General features: G+C 35.2%; 1 protein-coding gene across 1 annotated transcript in view; it reads right to left on the bottom strand.

Moving 5' to 3' along the window:
- Window positions 1-5,266: 5,266 nt before the first annotated feature.
- The window catches only part of GEN1 (GEN1 Holliday junction 5' flap endonuclease), a 16,785-nt gene continuing 4,199 nt past the window's right edge, over window positions 5,267-17,852 (bottom strand). The window contains exons 4-13 of the mRNA XM_004686426.1: window positions 17,317-17,427; window positions 15,324-15,397; window positions 13,268-13,359; window positions 12,349-12,499; window positions 11,951-11,987; window positions 11,787-11,867; window positions 10,984-11,114; window positions 9,193-9,254; window positions 7,251-7,394; window positions 5,267-6,558 (exon numbers count right to left, since the gene is read on the bottom strand). Coding sequence (XP_004686483.1) covers window positions 5,267-6,558; window positions 7,251-7,394; window positions 9,193-9,254; window positions 10,984-11,114; window positions 11,787-11,867; window positions 11,951-11,987; window positions 12,349-12,499; window positions 13,268-13,359; window positions 15,324-15,397; window positions 17,317-17,427 — 2,175 coding nt within the window. The remainder of the gene's footprint in view (window positions 6,559-7,250; window positions 7,395-9,192; window positions 9,255-10,983; window positions 11,115-11,786; window positions 11,868-11,950; window positions 11,988-12,348; window positions 12,500-13,267; window positions 13,360-15,323; window positions 15,398-17,316; window positions 17,428-17,852) is intronic.

A 17,852-nucleotide genomic window follows, 5' to 3' on the forward strand; every position in this document is an offset into this window, starting at 1 on the left:
AAAGAGCTGAATAGAAACAAATCAAGGGGTTTTCTTTTACTAGATAATTTGGGGACCTGACTGCAAGTCTTTTCAGCTCGGTAGTCTGAGGGATGTAGCTGAAACTCGCTGGCCTTCCAGCTGGATCGTATCGAATGAAGAGCATAAGACCCTGGCACAAAGTAGGTGCTAAGTAAGTGTGCCGGTGACTGGAGAAATAAGATAGTACTACCAAATTTTATCTGAATAAGTGCTTCTACCTTTTCCAGTGTTGTAAGCTTAACTTGTCCCAAAATGCACGGCCAAGAGGGAGGAGCATCATAGCCCCATTTAGAGGATTGCCACTGAAAGTGAGCAGATTTTATGTAAATCACATCTCAATAAGAAAAAGGTGGTGAACTTAAAATAAGTTGAGTTTTTAGTTATATTTTTGAGAACACAAGTCAGAATCATTCAGTGTATGATCAGGTGAGCAGTTCAAAACAAAAGCAATTACTTCAAAGTAACGTTTCACCCACCACTTTCATAAAAAGTATTGTGATCTCTCCTTTGGATAATTCTAAGCTCAGAATTTAGAGAGCTATACACATATCTATATGTGCAGTCAGGTCCAAATGATGTCAAAAGCATAATTCCCTGGAGGGCAAAAAAAAAAAAAAAAAAACCAACAGAATCAATATTAAATGGTCATTTAGAGCCCTCCCTGGTGGCACAGCAGGTTAAGGCCCAGCACTAAGCTAAAGCCACTTCAGCATGAGTTCGATCCCCGCTCTGGAGGTGACCACATGGCGCAGCAGACCTTTCCTGACCTGCCCACTGCTCCCCTCAACAATGCATTTCAGTATCATCTGCCTGCTCTGCTCCCCACTGTCTTGGGTGAATCCTCTCATTACCCCTGAACCTCTGGCCTGTCGCCCAGCTCTGTATGCATAAATAAACAAATTTTTAAAAATAAAAAATGGTCATTTATAGTTGAGATCTTAAAAATGTGTGTGCCTACTCAGAACTGGCCAAACCCTAAATTGTGTGATTTCATACGGAAATGCCTCTCATGGCAACCATTTTGTCAAATGTTTCTAACACCTGGTTTTCAGAGTCAATTTATTATTTTCATATGTTCAGTGAACAAATTTTCAAATATTCAGTTCAGTTTTAAACTGTTAACATTTGGGAAAATTCTTAAAGAGAAAACTTACAGCAAAGTCAAAGATGAATTAAGAGCCACTCAAATCCTTTAGTTTATCTGACTTTCAGTCACGTCGTTCTTATAGAATCAAAAATACTTCACCTGGTATACACTTATCCATAGCAAAAATCAAATACATCTAGTACACAAGAAACTTTCTGGCATCTGTGCAAAGATACACATGCAGGAATACGGAAACCATTAAAGACAGACCATATTTACTGAAGTGGAAAATACTTAGGATACATGAATATACTGGTACATGACTTCTCTGGAAGGATTCACAAACTGAAAATTGTTTGCCTGTTTAGCCAAGCATTGAAGCCTGAGCATTAAGGATAGGAGAGTCTTTTCCCTTTAGTCTTTGGACAATTTCAGCTTTTTCATTAACCACACAAATGTATTACCTGTAAATAACATTTTTGCAAGTTGTTACTGATTTAAAAAAAAAAAGTATCATTTCATTACAATAGGTAAGTTCCCCAACAACAGATTATCTTTATTTAGGATTCCACTTGCTCAATTTTTTTTTTTTTTTTTGCTCTGCAGGCACATTTTTGTAAAACGAAATGCATTTTGTGTATCTTTAGAATTAAAAATAAACAGAAAAATTTAAACATACTCCATTTGGCATGACGTAAAAATTAGCAGACCAAAATTTCCTTTCCAATCTTAAGAAAAATCTCATTTTCTCATCAATAAAATAATGACAGTAGTGCCTATGTTGGAAGTTACACTCTTCAGATTTTAAAAAGTTTGGGCTGGTAAAATTCTGCACAATCTTTATTAAAAAGCCTTACTGTAACCTAATTTACATAGCATAATGTTTCTAAATTTCACAAATGCCTATGGTATATTGAGTTTTGCAAGTAATCACCATGACCAACTTCAGAATATTTTCACCATCTGCTCCCCACCCTCAAACAAAAATCACCCAATTAAGTCATTTCCTTCTCCCTCAACTGCCTTTCTTTTCCCCTCTCCACCCCTGGAAACCATGAGTCCACCTTCAGCCTCTACAGAGTGTATGTATTTGCCACCTGTGGCATTCCGCACAAACTGAAGGATACAGAGGGTCTGTTTGAACCGGCCTCCTTTTCCCTTGGAAAAGGCACCTTTGGAACTCCATCAGTGCCTCAGTCCTCTGCGAGATCCCATCGTATTGACACCTTTTATCCACTCATCAGTCGGTGGGTATTTGGGTGGTTTCCACTTCAGGGCTTTTATGCGGAAGGCTGCTGTGGACAGTATGTAACAAGCTTCCTGTGCACATGTCATTGCTTTCAGATATATGCCTGGGGTGGGTTTCCTGGCTCATGTAACTGTTTAACCATTGAAAGAACCAGCAGACTCCCCAAAGCATTAGCCCCATTTTGCATTCCTCCTAGCAGAATCCCCAGGGTTGCGGTTTCTCATTTTTCACCAATGCAGTCTATAATCTGCCGTTTTGAGTCTAGCCATTCTGTTGGGTATGAAGCGCCTCCCTCTGAAGTTTTGACTTACACTTTTCTGGTAACCAATGATGTTGAGAAATGTTTTCATGTGTTTATTGACTGGTGGTCTCTGTTCTCTGGAGAAAATTTATCTAGTAGTTCATCCACACTTAAGTTATATCATTCCATTATGGAGTAGTAAGAGTTCTTTATACAAATTCTAGATACAAGTCCTTGACTACATTTTTGATCTGTAAATATTTTCCTCCCATTTTGTGGGCTGTCTTCTTGATGACACCCTCTGAGACACAAGCTTTTTAGTTTTGAGGAGTATAATTTATCTTTGTTGTTGTTGAATGTGCTTTTTGTGTCCTAAGAAACGCTTTTCTACCCCAAAGTCACAAAGGTTTTTGTCTGTATTTTTTTCTAGGAGTTTGTTTACATTTAGGTCTTTGACCCATTTTGAGTTAATTTTTGAATATTGTGTGAGGTACAGTTCAAATTTTACTCTTTTGCTCATGGATAGCAGCTTCTATCATTGCCATTTGCTGAAAGTTTACTGGCCCCCACCTCCCTCCGCCATTGAGTTATCATAGCAATACAGTCAAAGATCAATGGGATGTAAAGAGGAGGGCATATTTCTAGACTCTCAGCATTACCTCATAGACCTACATGTCTACCTCTTATGCCACAACTCTCATTAATGTATTTTTTTTTTGTGGTAAGTTTTGAAATCAGAGTCCTCCTACTTCTTTATTCCCTCAAAATAGTTTTGCTATTGTATTCCTTAGATCTACATATGAATTGCTGAATCCCCTTGTCAGTACAAAGATATCAGTGGGAATGGATGGAGACTGCATTGGAAGTGTAGAATGGTTTGGGGTGTTGCCATGCTAACATCAAGTCTTTTGATACATGTATATTCCATGGGATGTCTCTCCATTTATTACTTTTCTTTCAACAATATTTTGTAGATTTCAGAGTATAACTTGAACACATTTGTTAAGTGTATTCCAAAGTATTTTACTTTTTATTTTGTTAGAAATGAAATCATTTTCTTAACTTCATTTAGTATATTATTCACTGCAGGTATATAGAAATACAACTGACATTTGTATACTGACCTTGAGTTCAGCGAGAATTTATCAATTCTAATAGTTATAATTTTTCATATACAAAATCTTATCATCTGCAATATAAAATATAAAATTGCACATACACAATTTTACTTTTCATTTCCAAATTGGTTGCCTCTAGAATATTTGAGTGCTAAAAAAATGTATGATTTAATATCTGGAGGATACGGAAGTCAATATTCTAAAAGACTCATGCTAAAAACAAAAAAGAAGTGCTAGATTAAAACAAACAAAAAAATAGAACAACCGATTAATTAAGAGGCAAGAAATCTGGTCCTCACACCATAGTCAATTAACTGTGTGATTCTCAACAAGTTTCTACTCTCTTTTATACATTCTATTTTCCAGGTCTTGTTTGGCTATGTAAAAAGAAGCTTTCTTCAACTCAACCATTATAGCCAAGATTTTTACTATATTGATCATATTCTGCCTTTTCCATTTTTGCCCCTCACAAAAAAGAGTAAGTTACCCCAACTGGTAGAACATTCTAAAAAAAGTCTTTGCGGCCCTCCCTGGTGGCGCAGCGGGTTAAAGCGCAGCACTGAGAATCTGAAGCCACTTCCGCATGAGTTCGATTCCCGCCTGCCGCCTGCCCCGGAGGAGACCACATGGCGAGCCAGACCTCTCCTGGCCCGCCCGCTGCTCCCCTCAGCAGTGTACTTCGTCCATCTGCCTGTTCTGTTCCCCACTCTGTCTCTGGTGAAGCCTCTCACCGCCCCTGAGCCTCTGGCCTGTACCCCAGTTCTGTATGAATAAATAAATAAATCTTAAAAAAAAGTCTTTGCATTGACAGAAAATATAATTCAAGGGAAAATAGATGTGTGATGAGAATTTAGGCAATTCTAAGAGTTATCCTTTTAGGAACAAGCTGGACTGTGAATACTTTAGAAGATTGTAGAAGAAATGAGTTAAAATGAACAAACTGGACCCTCCCTGGTGGTGCAGAGGATTGGAGCACAGCACTGTGAAGCTGGCAGTGGCCACTTCAGTGCATGTTCGATCCCTGCCCCGGAGGTGACCCACATGGTGCGGCAGGCCTGTGTCTGCTGCTTCCCTCAGCAGTGGACTTCATTGATCTGTCTGCTCTGCTCTCTGCTGTCTCTGGTTACTCCTCACACTGCCCCTGCATCTCTGGCTTATACCCCAGTTCTGTATGCATAAATAAATAAATCTTTAAAAAAAAAAAGAAAAAGAACAAATTGATGAATTATTTACTCTGTCTAACACTGTACCAACACTTTTAAAGGTAAACTAAAGAATAATCAATAAAGATAAAATGGCAAATTCATGTTTTTAAAAATATACATTATCTGAAGTTTTCCCCACAAAGCTATCTTTTAAAATTGAAGTTTTAGGTAATAGCTTTTTTACAATTTTGATTAAAATGGTAAGTCTCAATCATTTAAAGGTTCAGAATGCACAGAACCACAATAAATCTTTCTATTAAACAGTAACTAGGCACCTTCCTTCTGACTTTGCTCATGCTGAGTATTAGAACACTTAAGTTTTACCTGAACTTCTTTTTTTGAATTTCAAGTGTTTAGGAACTTCAGTTTTAGTCTCTGACATAAAGGAAGAGGACTATCTAAACACGTATCATATTTTTCCTTATGACACTGTAGAGAACTTAAGGATGGTTTTGATGCTTCTGGGAAACCATTTGGATCTTCAGATGTTCTGTAAGCCTGGACACACTGTTCAGCATCTTTGATAGGTATCTTAGGACAATTCAATTTGTTGCCATTACTGCTTTTGAACCTGGCTAGGTTATGCTTCTGAGAACTCTGCTTCATTTTTTGAGTCTTGTACTTAGTTTTCCCAAACACTGGGATACTTTCTTCATCAGAAGACTGCCTGTCGAGGCAAACACTCTCCTTTGTGACGCTTTTCTGAGCAGTTGGCATGCCAATTTCTCTACTGTGATCTAAAGCAGTACTTGCTGGTTCAAATCTATCATGGGAGGTTTCCACTATTGGGTTATCGACAGAATAAGGTATAGAAGTATTCACGTTATACTTTTCTTGAAATAGCTGGTCACCTTTGAGAACGTTTGAGTTTCTAGATTCTTTTTGCAAGTGAGTTCCTAGAAGAGCTTTTGAAAGATGACTATCAGAACAGCTGGAAGTAGTGCAAGGTTCTTTTACTTTGAGTAGGGACAGAGCTTTCATGTTGGCATTTGACTGAACATAATCCTGAACATGAGATGATTTGATATGGACTCGTTCCTTTAACGGTAAGTCCTGAAGATGTAAGTCAGTAATGCCAGAAAGGAGATGCTCTTCGGGATCAGTCTTTTGAAGAGTCCACTGCACTACTTCATCGCTGTGTGTTCTGCTCAGTTTTGATTCAGATGACAATAGTTCTGAGTTATTTTTAAAGCCCTCCGAGATGGCTGTTTCAAGTTCTGATTTTAAACCAGGAGAGAAAGTGTTCCTTGGAATAACTGGAGAATTACTAAAAGAAGTACCTTCCCAGTCAATGGTGCTCAAGTGTAAGTCAGCAACTGCCGATACATTACAGGTGGAAGTATTCGGTTGTTCAGAATCTGAACTTAGATACTTACACCTGTTCTTAACTTGTTGCAGGGCAAAAGGTTTGAGGGAAGACTTTAATTGTTCTTGTGGATTCAAGCAGGGAGTGTCTTCAGGTGAGAGCAAATTATTCAGTGGCAAAGAAACAGGTCCCAGGGGCAATGAATCAGAAACCTCCAAATTTAAATTGGAATTCTGATTAGAAATGATCCCACAGGAAGGCTTTAAACCCAGGCGTGACTGAAAATTCATCATATAGTCTGGTTCTGGAACACTGTTTTCTTTAGGTTTAACTTTCAAGGCTGAAAAGGAACAAAATGCAATGTAAGTAAAAACTTTTCCTTAACTTGAGTAAACACATTGAATAGTTCAGACTGGAAGCCTTTTATATGAACAATTTATGTCTTTTTTTGTCTCACTGCACTCCTGTGATGTAAAGCAAAATACTATGAAATAGAATTCTAGAAAATAAAAAGTATCGAGGCCCTCCCTGCTGGTGCAACAGGTTAAAGCACAGCACTATGAAGCTATCCACAGCCACTGCAGCATGAGTTCGATCCCCAGCCCTGGAGGTGACTCACATGGTGCAGCAATCTTCTGTCTCCCTACTGCTCCTTTCCCTCAGCCATGTACTTTGTCAATCTGTCTGTTCTGCTCCCCACTGTCTCTGGTGAACCCTCTCACCGCCCCTGCACCTCTGGCCTGTACCCCAGGTCTGTATGCATAGATAAACAAATCTTTAAAAAAAAAAAAAAAGAAATAAAAAGTATCTAGAACCCAAAACACTTTATATACTAGTAAGTGACTGGGACGGTATTTTGTAAAGGTGAACAGATTAGTTTACTCTTGGCTTTTTAGCGTTAAAAGAATGTATGTTAAAACGAAGCTGAGTACAGTCCTTACTCTTGCAGTTACAGAACTTTTAGTAGATGATTTTAATATAACACTCTGTGTGACATAAGTAGCCATAAAATTTGACAATTACCTTTTTGTTTCTTCTCTTTTTTAATTTCTAACTTCTGCTTTTTGTATATAGCAACAACCTCGGGATAAGCTGCCTCAAACAGTGATTCTTCTTCTATTGTTTGTACAACCAGCCCCTCGTGTTTCTCTTCTGTAGCATAGTGTTCTAAAAGATTTAAAAAAAAGCAAACAACAACCACAACAAAAAAAAACTTTCATTACATCAAGAAAAACTCAATTTTTTGAAGTAACTAAGTTTACCAGGTAAATTAAGTAATGAATATGTCACTACAAATCTTGCTTTAAAGACCTCTTTTCTAATAATCTATTGATACTAGTACAGAATTGATTTTCTTCTACCTGGCTGGAAAGAACTGGAAGGAGGTTCCTTTTAAATAAGAACTTTAAATTGTCTTCCTTCAGAGATAGTAGGAGTAGCTTTAAAAGAAAGAAAACTTTGATAAAGCTAGTTGTTTTTAATTTAGTCTGGTAAGTATTAAAATTCCAGATTGAGAATGGGACTAGACAGTTTCAACATTGGCTTTCTTTTATAGGATTGTCAAAAAAATTACCACTTACCAGAGAGCTATTTCAGAGGTTACGCATGTTTTGAAGATACACGCAGGTTTACCTGACTCACTCACAGCTGGTGAAAATGAGAATGAGTCTATTACGTACATAGCAGTGAGATAGGTAAATAGTAAACTAGATTCTTATCTTTATTCTATGATAGCAAAACTGTATAAGAAATCAGATCAACGTGAATGCATTAGTTGATGAACTTAAAGCAGAAGCAATGAGAAGAGATGAACTTCAATTGTTTCTTAGTTAAGATAAAGGAGCTTTGGCTACACTTCTCCTTCAGGGACAGCTCTCCCGAGGACCTGTGCGTGTGGGCGCCTAACCCTCAGCTCTGTGGAGGCGATGTGCTGCCCACCTGGCTCACCCCTGTTTCTTTCCAGCTGGTAGAACCGTCCAAATCAGCTTTCAAAATTCTTCTGTCTTCTATTTCCCTGTTCTTGCTTAGAATGGTTTATTTAAATCTTCAAAATTTCATTCTTCAAAATTCCCTCTTTTCACTGATCAAGTTTACACTTACTCAAAACATAATCACAATCTAACTTCAAAGCCAAATAAAAATAAATTTCAGGCCCTCCCTGGTGGCGCATGGGGTTAAAGCACTGCACTACAAAGCTTAAGCCACTTCCGCATGAGTTCGATCCCCGCCTGCCCCGGAGGAGTCCACATGACGCGGCAGACCTCTCCTGACCCGCCCGCTGCTCCCCTCATCAGTGGACTTCATTCATCTGCCTGTTCTGCTCCCCTCTCTGTCCCTGGTGAATCCTCTCACCCTCCGCATCTCTGGCCTGTACCCCAGTTCTATATGAATAAATAAATAAAATCTTTAAAAAAAAATAAATTTCAGATAATTTTTCTTTAAAAATGATCTGTGCTTTTCTTGCCTTCAGTTTTGGAACTAATTCAGGGTCCACTATATTTGTCTGCAGCAGCATACTTTACTTTGATATTGTCCCCGAAAGAAATCTGCCCACAATTCACATGAAAACTAAAGTGAGTAGAGAGGAGTGCAAGATTCCCAGGTGCTATTAGTGACTGATTTACTGAAACCCAGCTATTCAATGAAATCCAACAACTGACTCATTTGTAACAGAATTTTCTTGAAAAATATAAATCTCAATTATTACCACATTATTTTCTTAAATACAATAACCAAAAAGCTGATATAAGGCATTAACATAAAATTACTTTAGCTTTTCATATTTACTATTAGTCAAAGCCTATTTCAGTAACACAGGAAGTTTACCTCACTGCCTGTGACAAGTTTATCCCTTGTTTCTTAGGTACAGGGAGATACTTTTCACATATGTATACCATATTCGCTAACTACGTAGGGTTAAATATCATAAAAGTTACTTGAAGTGACAGCAGCATCACATACATACCAGGCTTTTCCCATTCTATTTCAAAGCAATGAACACCATTTCTGATTCGGGTTTTAATGATCCTGAAAAAAATAAATTCATTTCATTAAACCCAACTGCATGTTATTGGAATTTTCAATTTGCAGGCTGAATAATTCCATTTCCACTTTTATTCTATTTTTATCATACCCTAAAAGTATTACAAGGAATTACTGCATAATGCTTTGATTAGTTTATTACAAAGGTAATTTTACTGTTAGATGTACAGAGCTTATGTTTAGTCCCTACAGTGAAGTGTTCACTGTTCAGTATTCCTCTTCCATAATGATTTCTGTCATAAAAACTATGGGTTTTTTTCTGCTAATTTTGCTATGTTACATCACTAAATATTTGACTGGTAAATCTTTTGAATCTTATTTTTCAGCTTTGGATAGTTTTACTCTGCATGTTCTATAAGTGATTCTGCTGAATTGTGTTTACTCATTCAATATAATTTGTTTTAACAGATGAGTTTAATCCATTGTCATTACATATATATGTAATTGGATTCATCAGTGTTTCTTACTTTGTTCTTTCTGTTACCAAACTTTTTCTTTGCTATTTCCTCTGTTCTCCTTCCTGAATTCTTTTGGCATAATGGTTCAATTTCCCTATTTTATGGATTGATTTGGAAGTCAGAGGTTGTATTTTTAATATTTTAGTGGTACGCCTAAAACTGTATACTTTGTGAGTTTTAATTATCACCATTATGTAGTAATCATTAAACATTATGTATAGATTTATATTTTTCCAGTCATTTTACTAAATTGGCTAAATATATCTGATCAACTAACTTCTGTCACTACTGTTTCTTGTAATCCACATCTTCTGTGTGGGTTCATTTTTACTCTTGTTAATGTATATCTTTTATCCATGCTTTTTTTTTTTTTTTTTTTTTTGGTAAGACTTATTTATGCATACAGAACTGGGGTACAGGCCAGAGGTGCAGGGCTGGTGAGAAGAGAACTCACCAGAGACAGAGTGGGGAGCACAACAGGCCGATAGGTGAAGCACACTGCTGAGGGGAGCAGTGGGCCAGTCAGGAGAGGTCTGCCACACCATGTGGATCATCTCTGGGGCTGGGGATTGAACTCATGCTAATATGGCCTTCAGCTTCTTAGTACTGTGCTTTAACCTGCTGTGCCACCAGGGAGGACCTATCCATGCTTTTAATAAAGGCCTACGAGTGTTAAATTCTTAGTATTCGTATGTCTGAAAATGCCTTTCCAGTGAATAGTAATGTAATAATGTCTAGGTTACAATTATGTTTACAAAGTCTAAGATATTACTCCATTATCTTTCTGGCATCTACTACCATCAGGAAAGATATGTGTACACAGACTGTCTTTGCTAAGTTATTTATCCTCTTGTTTTGACAATTTCAAAGCTTAAAAAAGGTTTCAAGTATCCTATGATGCAATTCACATACAGTCACTGAAATTAGTCAGTTTTCAGTTTCAGTTCTTGCTCACTCTACAACTTTGGTCTTTTCTGGTCCATTGAAATGGTCATCTGTTTAGCATGACTATGTCTTTTTATATTTATTTCTCTTAGTAATTTGGTATTACTATGTGTTTGAAGCAGAAAAGTATGTCAATGTGTGCATTTACTGTTATCTTAACCATAGTCTGTATAAGCTTTTAAAAATCCAGTATGGTTTTCCTTTATAAAAGGAAATAAAATAACTGTATGTCCCTCTATTAAATATATAAAGAATATTTGAGATAAGATGTCAAATGTAAAGAGATTTCTTCATAAAATTCTTCATATTACCGAATTGGCCGCAGTTGACTAGAGTTTCTTCTACCAAGTTTTCTTTCTATCATGTCATAGTGGGTCAAAAGTACCAACAATTTTTCACATGCATAGGGATTGGGCCACTCCATTTTTTCAAGAGTAAATCTCTGTAAATAAAAATAAAATGATTCAATGTGAGAGATACTGGTTTAAACGCCAGTATATTTCCTAGATGTAAATAAAACCCTCTTAACCTCGGGTTTTCTGTCTGTAAAATATCATCCACTAAGATAGCATGTAACATGTTAAGTATAATAGCAAATTTTAAAAGTCCAATAAATGTTGGTTGCCATTATTGCTCCTGTTTTTGGAGATAACAGTTACAATTTAATGATTTCCTGTTCATTTTTTTAGGGGTTAATAATCTCATTTAATCTTCACAGTAACTTAAAAATAATATTTAGTTTTGGCAATGACACATACATATTCAGGGTCAGACAGTCCTGATTATCCTGATCTCCTTGTAAATTATACAGCCCTTCTTAACAGCATACTTCATCCTGATAGTCTATGGTTATAAGTTCCTTTTCCCCAACATATCCCTGCATACAATATAGGTCCATGGTACTTAAGGTCTCTAAAAAATTCAACAGTTAGGATTTGTTTTATGACTGAAAACTATGATCACGGTGTGGCAAACCAACAAAGATTAACAATTATTGCTGAAAAATACATGAACTCTCTGTTTTAAATCTTCCCACAGACCAATCAAAATGATTATCCTTTATCTGCCAAGTACTGAATTTTATACTGTAAAGCAAGAATTTATTTTCAAATACCTGAAACAGTAATAAATCAGGTCTTTGGTACCTGATTACCTTCAACAACTTATCCTTGTTCAAGAGAAATTCTTGAATAACCTAGAAAGAGAAAATAGAAATTAAGACTTAAAACTTTTACAGACTTTCTGAAATAAATACACATTTGAATTATTATTTATTACCTCATGGAATGGGAATCCTTCACAACTGCAAGCTTTTCTGAAAACAAATTATATATGTATTAATAGTTTCAGAAAAACTGAAATCTTCTCATCCAATCTCTCATTTAATGTAAAGTATCTTTGAATAGTACCCCCCTCAAGTTTCTCTTCAAATAATTACTCAATTATTCTATACTGAGACAGTCTAATTAAAAAAAAATTTCATTTGCAACATACTAATTTTATCCAAAGACATTTTAAACTGCTGAATATCATCAGCCCAAAAGACAGTCTAACTTTTGACCAGAATCGAGAAAAGGATTTTGTGAAATGTTATGAATGTAGACACGGAGGAAAGTTATATGTAAACACGGGTGTATAAATAGCTATGTCAAGGGAAAAACTGAAGTAAAACTCACGTCCTAACACTGTCCTCTATGGCATGCAGCTGCCCGTCGCGCCCAGACTGGTGCCACTCACAGGAGCAGCGGTACTCATAGTCATGTGGCTCACAGTATCGCTCGCTTTCACACAGTTTGCATCCATTTCGTTCATGATCCTTAAGTGACCCTTGATGAAGACACAAAGTATGATTTTTAGGCCTTTTTCAAATTAAAATGCACAGTGCCTAGCTTACAGAAGAGTCTCAATACATTTAGATTGACTAGTGATATTAGAATAGTAAGTCCAAGGATAGAGAAGTTCTTGAGCTATTAGAGTCCAAAGATACTATTTTCTAGTTTTTATAAATTGCTCTTCTATCCAAAAGTGTGAAAATTTGTAATTTGAAATTATAATTTATAACAGTCAACAATGGAAACCTTTGTAGTTTATGTTATAGTTGCATGCAAGAAAAGTAAAATTAGTATAAAAAGATTAGTTAACAGAGTAACTTTTGAAATGGTTTCTTTAATGAGAATATAAAATAATACAGCAGTTAATTACCTCTGCTAATGGCTAGCTCTCAATTACCTATAGAGCTATTTTAAAACTATTCTTGGAACTTGAACAAATTCTGACTTTGGCATGAGTGTGGGGCCTTGTTTACTTTTTAAAGGAAAACATGACTATCTTCAAGACTGTCTTGGGAATACAAAAAACATACATAGTTGATACTGACTAAAATTGTCATTTTTAAGATATCAAAAAAGTACAGTGGGATCTTATCTCTAAAAATATTTTTCCTTTTATGCTCTCATCCACAATTTAGTAATGTTAATGAAAACATTAACACAAATAAAGAAGAATTTACTTTAAAAGATGAACTAATGTGAAAACAGGAATGAAAATGGTATCAGACACTATTATTTTAGAATAACATTCCCTATGTCTGCTTACCTGGATGGGAACACACAGAGCAATGAGCTGGTTTTTTAACAACTAGTGGTTGTGGATTAGAGGAACAAGATTTTTCATTCCACTGATTAAACCTTTAAAAGAAAATAGTTATAAAGAAAAATAAATAAGGTCACCAAAGGGCCAGGCAATTCTGCGGCCTTCCACCTGCTTATTTATTTTCCCTTTGGTAATAGATTTCTGGTCCAGTTTGGGAAAATCCTCAATCCATGTACAATTTTAAAACTGTGGTGCCAAACACAGCTGAAATACAATGGGGGGTGGTAGTGGGGCGCAATGGTTGTAGTGAGAAGAGGCTGTCTGTATATATTATTTATATATTCATTCAGCCTTTTTCTTTATTAGAAAGAATCTTAATTTAGGGAGCAAGAGGTAGGAGGATGATTTGTCAGCATGTTTTTTCTGTGTGTTAAGAGTATAAAACATATTCATATAAAGCCATAAATGAACATCCCTCTATATCAGGAAGGATAAAGCATAAACTAAAATAATATTAAATGTCTGGATAAAAACTGGTTGGAAAAAAAAACTCCAGATCACTTGAAAAGATTTTTCTTATCTTCTATGCAAACAGCAACATATTACCTTTTTATAAGCTTTTAGGAAAAATGCACATTACTGCTGTGATTTCTACCAAACAAGGTAACTTTATTTTTTACTAAAGTTTCAGGGTGACATAAAACCATCAAGGTGATCATCTAGTATTTATCATAAAACACAAGCATTCTGAATAAGTTCCTTTATTTTTAGAAGTTCTAACAAAAAGCTAAATTACCTTTTCAGTTCACTGTGCAGTATCTCATATTAAGAGTTACTGTTTAACTTTCAGAAGTTCTAACTGATTTAGTGAAAAGACCAAATATGAGCTTGCTAAAATTTAGCAATAATTGTTGCTGGATTAATTAAAAAGTTAATAAAAATCAGAATGACACATTTAGATATGAAACAATTTCATTTCATTCAAACATTAAGATTTTATAAATGTTGTCAAAGATACATGCTGAAACAACCAATGATGTGTAATTAGACAACTAATACATTTACTTGCTTTTCCTTCTTTATATTATCATCCACATTTCCCAAAAGATTCCTTAACTGATCCCTGTGGGAAAGTAAACCCTTTCTTTCTGCTTTCACATATTAACCACTGGCCTCAGTAATGGATTTACTGAAGTCTTAAATCTAGCAATAGTTTTACAGTTGACAGAAAAGCATCTGAGGCAAGAACAGTGATCTGTCACGTCTCATGGGCCTTCCTGCTTCCCTCCTACCACTGTTGTTTCCTCCCAGGCAGTTACCGCCTCTAGCCTACTGGAAGCCAAGATTATCTTCAATTTCCCAGCTTCTAGCTACCTTTCTTCTCATTCATTGTATACTACATCATCATTAATATTCATTTTGACTGACCACCATTTTTTGTAAAACAGGTAAATATCACCAAATAAGTATAATTCACATACTTTCAAAACACTTTCAAACTTCAATATATTCTGAATCTTAAATGTCTTCAATCCTCAAACTGAGCAATCTAAATGAATTAGAAATGATGTGTTACGAAACCTTTGGCTGTAGAACAAAGATCAAGGAAATGTTCTGAGTGTTACTTATTAAATACTTGCAACATGCCAGGCACTTCATTTATAGACAATAAACACAATCTCAAAGTACTTTTTATAAAAATAACTTGAAGATCCATATTTATCTTTAATTGGTGGTAAAGTTTAAAATAGCCTGTGGCAAATGTCCATGGCTACAAATAAACTCATTTCATTTCTTACTATTTTGTGTTTGTAGTAAGCTAGCAACATTGGGGGGGGAAAAGTATGGTTTAGTATATATATTATTATATATGGTAGTATATATATATACACACACACATATATATATACACATATATATGTATGTGATTTTTAAATGAAAATAAAGATTACTTTAAAAATACAAAACTCTTTTTTGAAAGTATAATCCTTTTAATTATCACAGTTAAGCTCAACAAAAATAAAAGTCCAATGTCACAGAAAAAGGAAATTTTAGTTACCTCTGAAGTAAACTTTGCCCTTTCAAAATTTGTATAAGTTTTAACGCCTGCTCTTTTCCAACTCCAGGGACTCCCTTTCAGAAAATGGGAAGAGAAATTCAAATTAATCACTAGGGAATAGAAAAATAAAAATGACATGTCCATTGAAAGACTGGGCAGGAGAATGAAGTTAACTCTTGTAGTGATAGGAAAAGATGTGTATGTATACTTCTAAGTATATCAAGAAAACTGAATAGTAATATACAGTTTACAAGTTAGTCAATAATTACATTGTTAATCTATGCCCAAAAAATTCGGAGGGGTTATAAACCAAATCAATAACAGCTGATTTTAGGGAAGGGAGAAATAGATTCAAAGGGCTTCACTTTCTGCTTCGATAATATTTTAATTTGATCTAATCTTGTATTTGTAATCAGGAAAATGCATTTTCACTTAATTACGTGCACTTTAATTTAATATTTAAAGACCCAGAGAGCAAGAGAACAAAGGACACTTTTAACTACTGAAAATAAAAACATAAAAAAATGAAAGCAAGCATTTACATTTCCAACCCTCCCCAACATATATAAATTTTCACATGACGATTTCTAACTTAAATGTATTCTTCCTGTAAAAGTGTATGCATAAACTTTAATTTTTATATCTTTATATGTATGGTTGGTATGTAGCCTGTATGCCTCAACATAGACATCCCTGTATAAAACATCAGTATTGAAGTACTTTCAACCAGGCAGCAAGGAGCCGCCGCCAAGCACGCCAGACACCTGCCTGCACAGGGCTCCCCTTTATCCTGACCCTGTTCCCACGCCAGGCTCTAGCTACAGTAAGAGCAGTCCACGGCCCAGCAAAGGGCATCTGGATGCTGTTCCATCTCTACAGCCCGTGTCTTTTGTTTGCTAAATATTTTACAGATCATCCTTCTTATATTAGCATATAACTACACATGTAAAATTCTGAAGGCAAGGCATGTTAGTACAGAATCTCAACAAATCTGTAAGTACAACAATGTAAACAGCAATTTCGGTTACAAAGAGAACAAAACGTCAAAATAACCAAAATTAATGCATAATATATCACCTCTGTAACTAATGCTGATTTCTGAAGTTGAAAAAATTTGCAATTTTCCTTAAATTCAATATTGGACTTTAAAGTTGAGACTTTAATTTTGATATAATTATATGGCAAAAAGGGGTATCTTCTATTTCAGAATGAGAATTATAATAAAATCATTAAATTTTTCCTTTATTTATAAGTTTTTTTCCTTTCGCTTCCTATTCTTACTAAAAATTGAATTCTCTATCTGATCGCTCATGATATAAAATAGAAATTACAGTTAATAATTTTACTAACCTGTTTTTCCTTCTAAATTGAGGTTCAAGACAATTGTATATCATTCTTTCTATGTCTTTTGAGAATATAGTGTATCACATAAAGAATTCAGAAGGATACAGACATTATTATTAGGGACATAATGATGAAATTACATAGTAAGAGCTACAAGTAATTTTATACTTTTAAATGTCATATTTAAGAAAATAGGCTGTCCTAATTGATCACATGTCTAATACCTTTTTGTTTAAAGTACTATCTTGTGTATCTTTACTATAAATAAAAGGTTTTTATGAATAAAACTTAATACAATGCTAAGAGGCATGGACAGATGAATGGCTTATGTCAATAGTAATGTTGCCTAGCAACAAGAATAATATTGAGGGTATGCATAATTGGGAAGGTAGAATGGAGACTGGAAACCAAAAAGTAGACAAAAGAGTAACAGGAACTACCTTTGGCATGATATAAGAAAGGAGTAAACATCAGAGTTGAATGGGAATCTTTTCATCTGGAGTAACGGTTTACTGAGACTCAAGCTGTGGTATTACTTAGTGGTTTATTCTCCTTTATAACACCCAGTGTCAGCTTATGTTCTAGATTTGTAATCACCTGCTATGTTCATACTTATGTAGCATGTGAGACAGAATGACATGGCCTGTACCTTTGGAAGGTAGTCACAGCCCAGTAGTACAGCCAGCCCCACAAGAGCATCTCTATCCAAACCAAGTTTATTCCTGATAGACGTCATCGTGTAACAGTCAACATGTGGGTCCTAGAAGAACAGATTTAATCTTCAAAAAGTAAACATTTAGATATCAAACAAATTAGAAAATTATTTGTCCAGGTTTTCCTTATATGTTCACTAATTCCTAGAAGTTTAAACAGGAAAACTATCCTGGTCACCAGAATCTTCACAGAATCGAATACTTCAATATCTGGAAATTAAGCGATAGTTTCAAAATGATTTAAAGAAATAAACTACAGTAGTCAGTTTTTCCCTTGTTTTTTTGCTATCTACAAAAATACATTCTCAACTTCCAAAATTAAATACCATAGTTTGTATATTAAACATTTTATGTAACTGTATCACTTAAATCACCTATTATTAAAAGCATGGTATATCTAATGCATGAAAACATTTTTGATATACACACACAAACCTCTATTAGCTATACTTTTTTTAAAAAGATTTATTTA

The sequence above is a fragment of the Condylura cristata genome, unplaced genomic scaffold (assembly GCF_000260355.1).
Source record: "Condylura cristata isolate star-nosed mole 26May11 unplaced genomic scaffold, ConCri1.0 scaffold00020, whole genome shotgun sequence".
Lineage (NCBI taxonomy): Eukaryota > Metazoa > Chordata > Mammalia > Eulipotyphla > Talpidae > Condylura > Condylura cristata.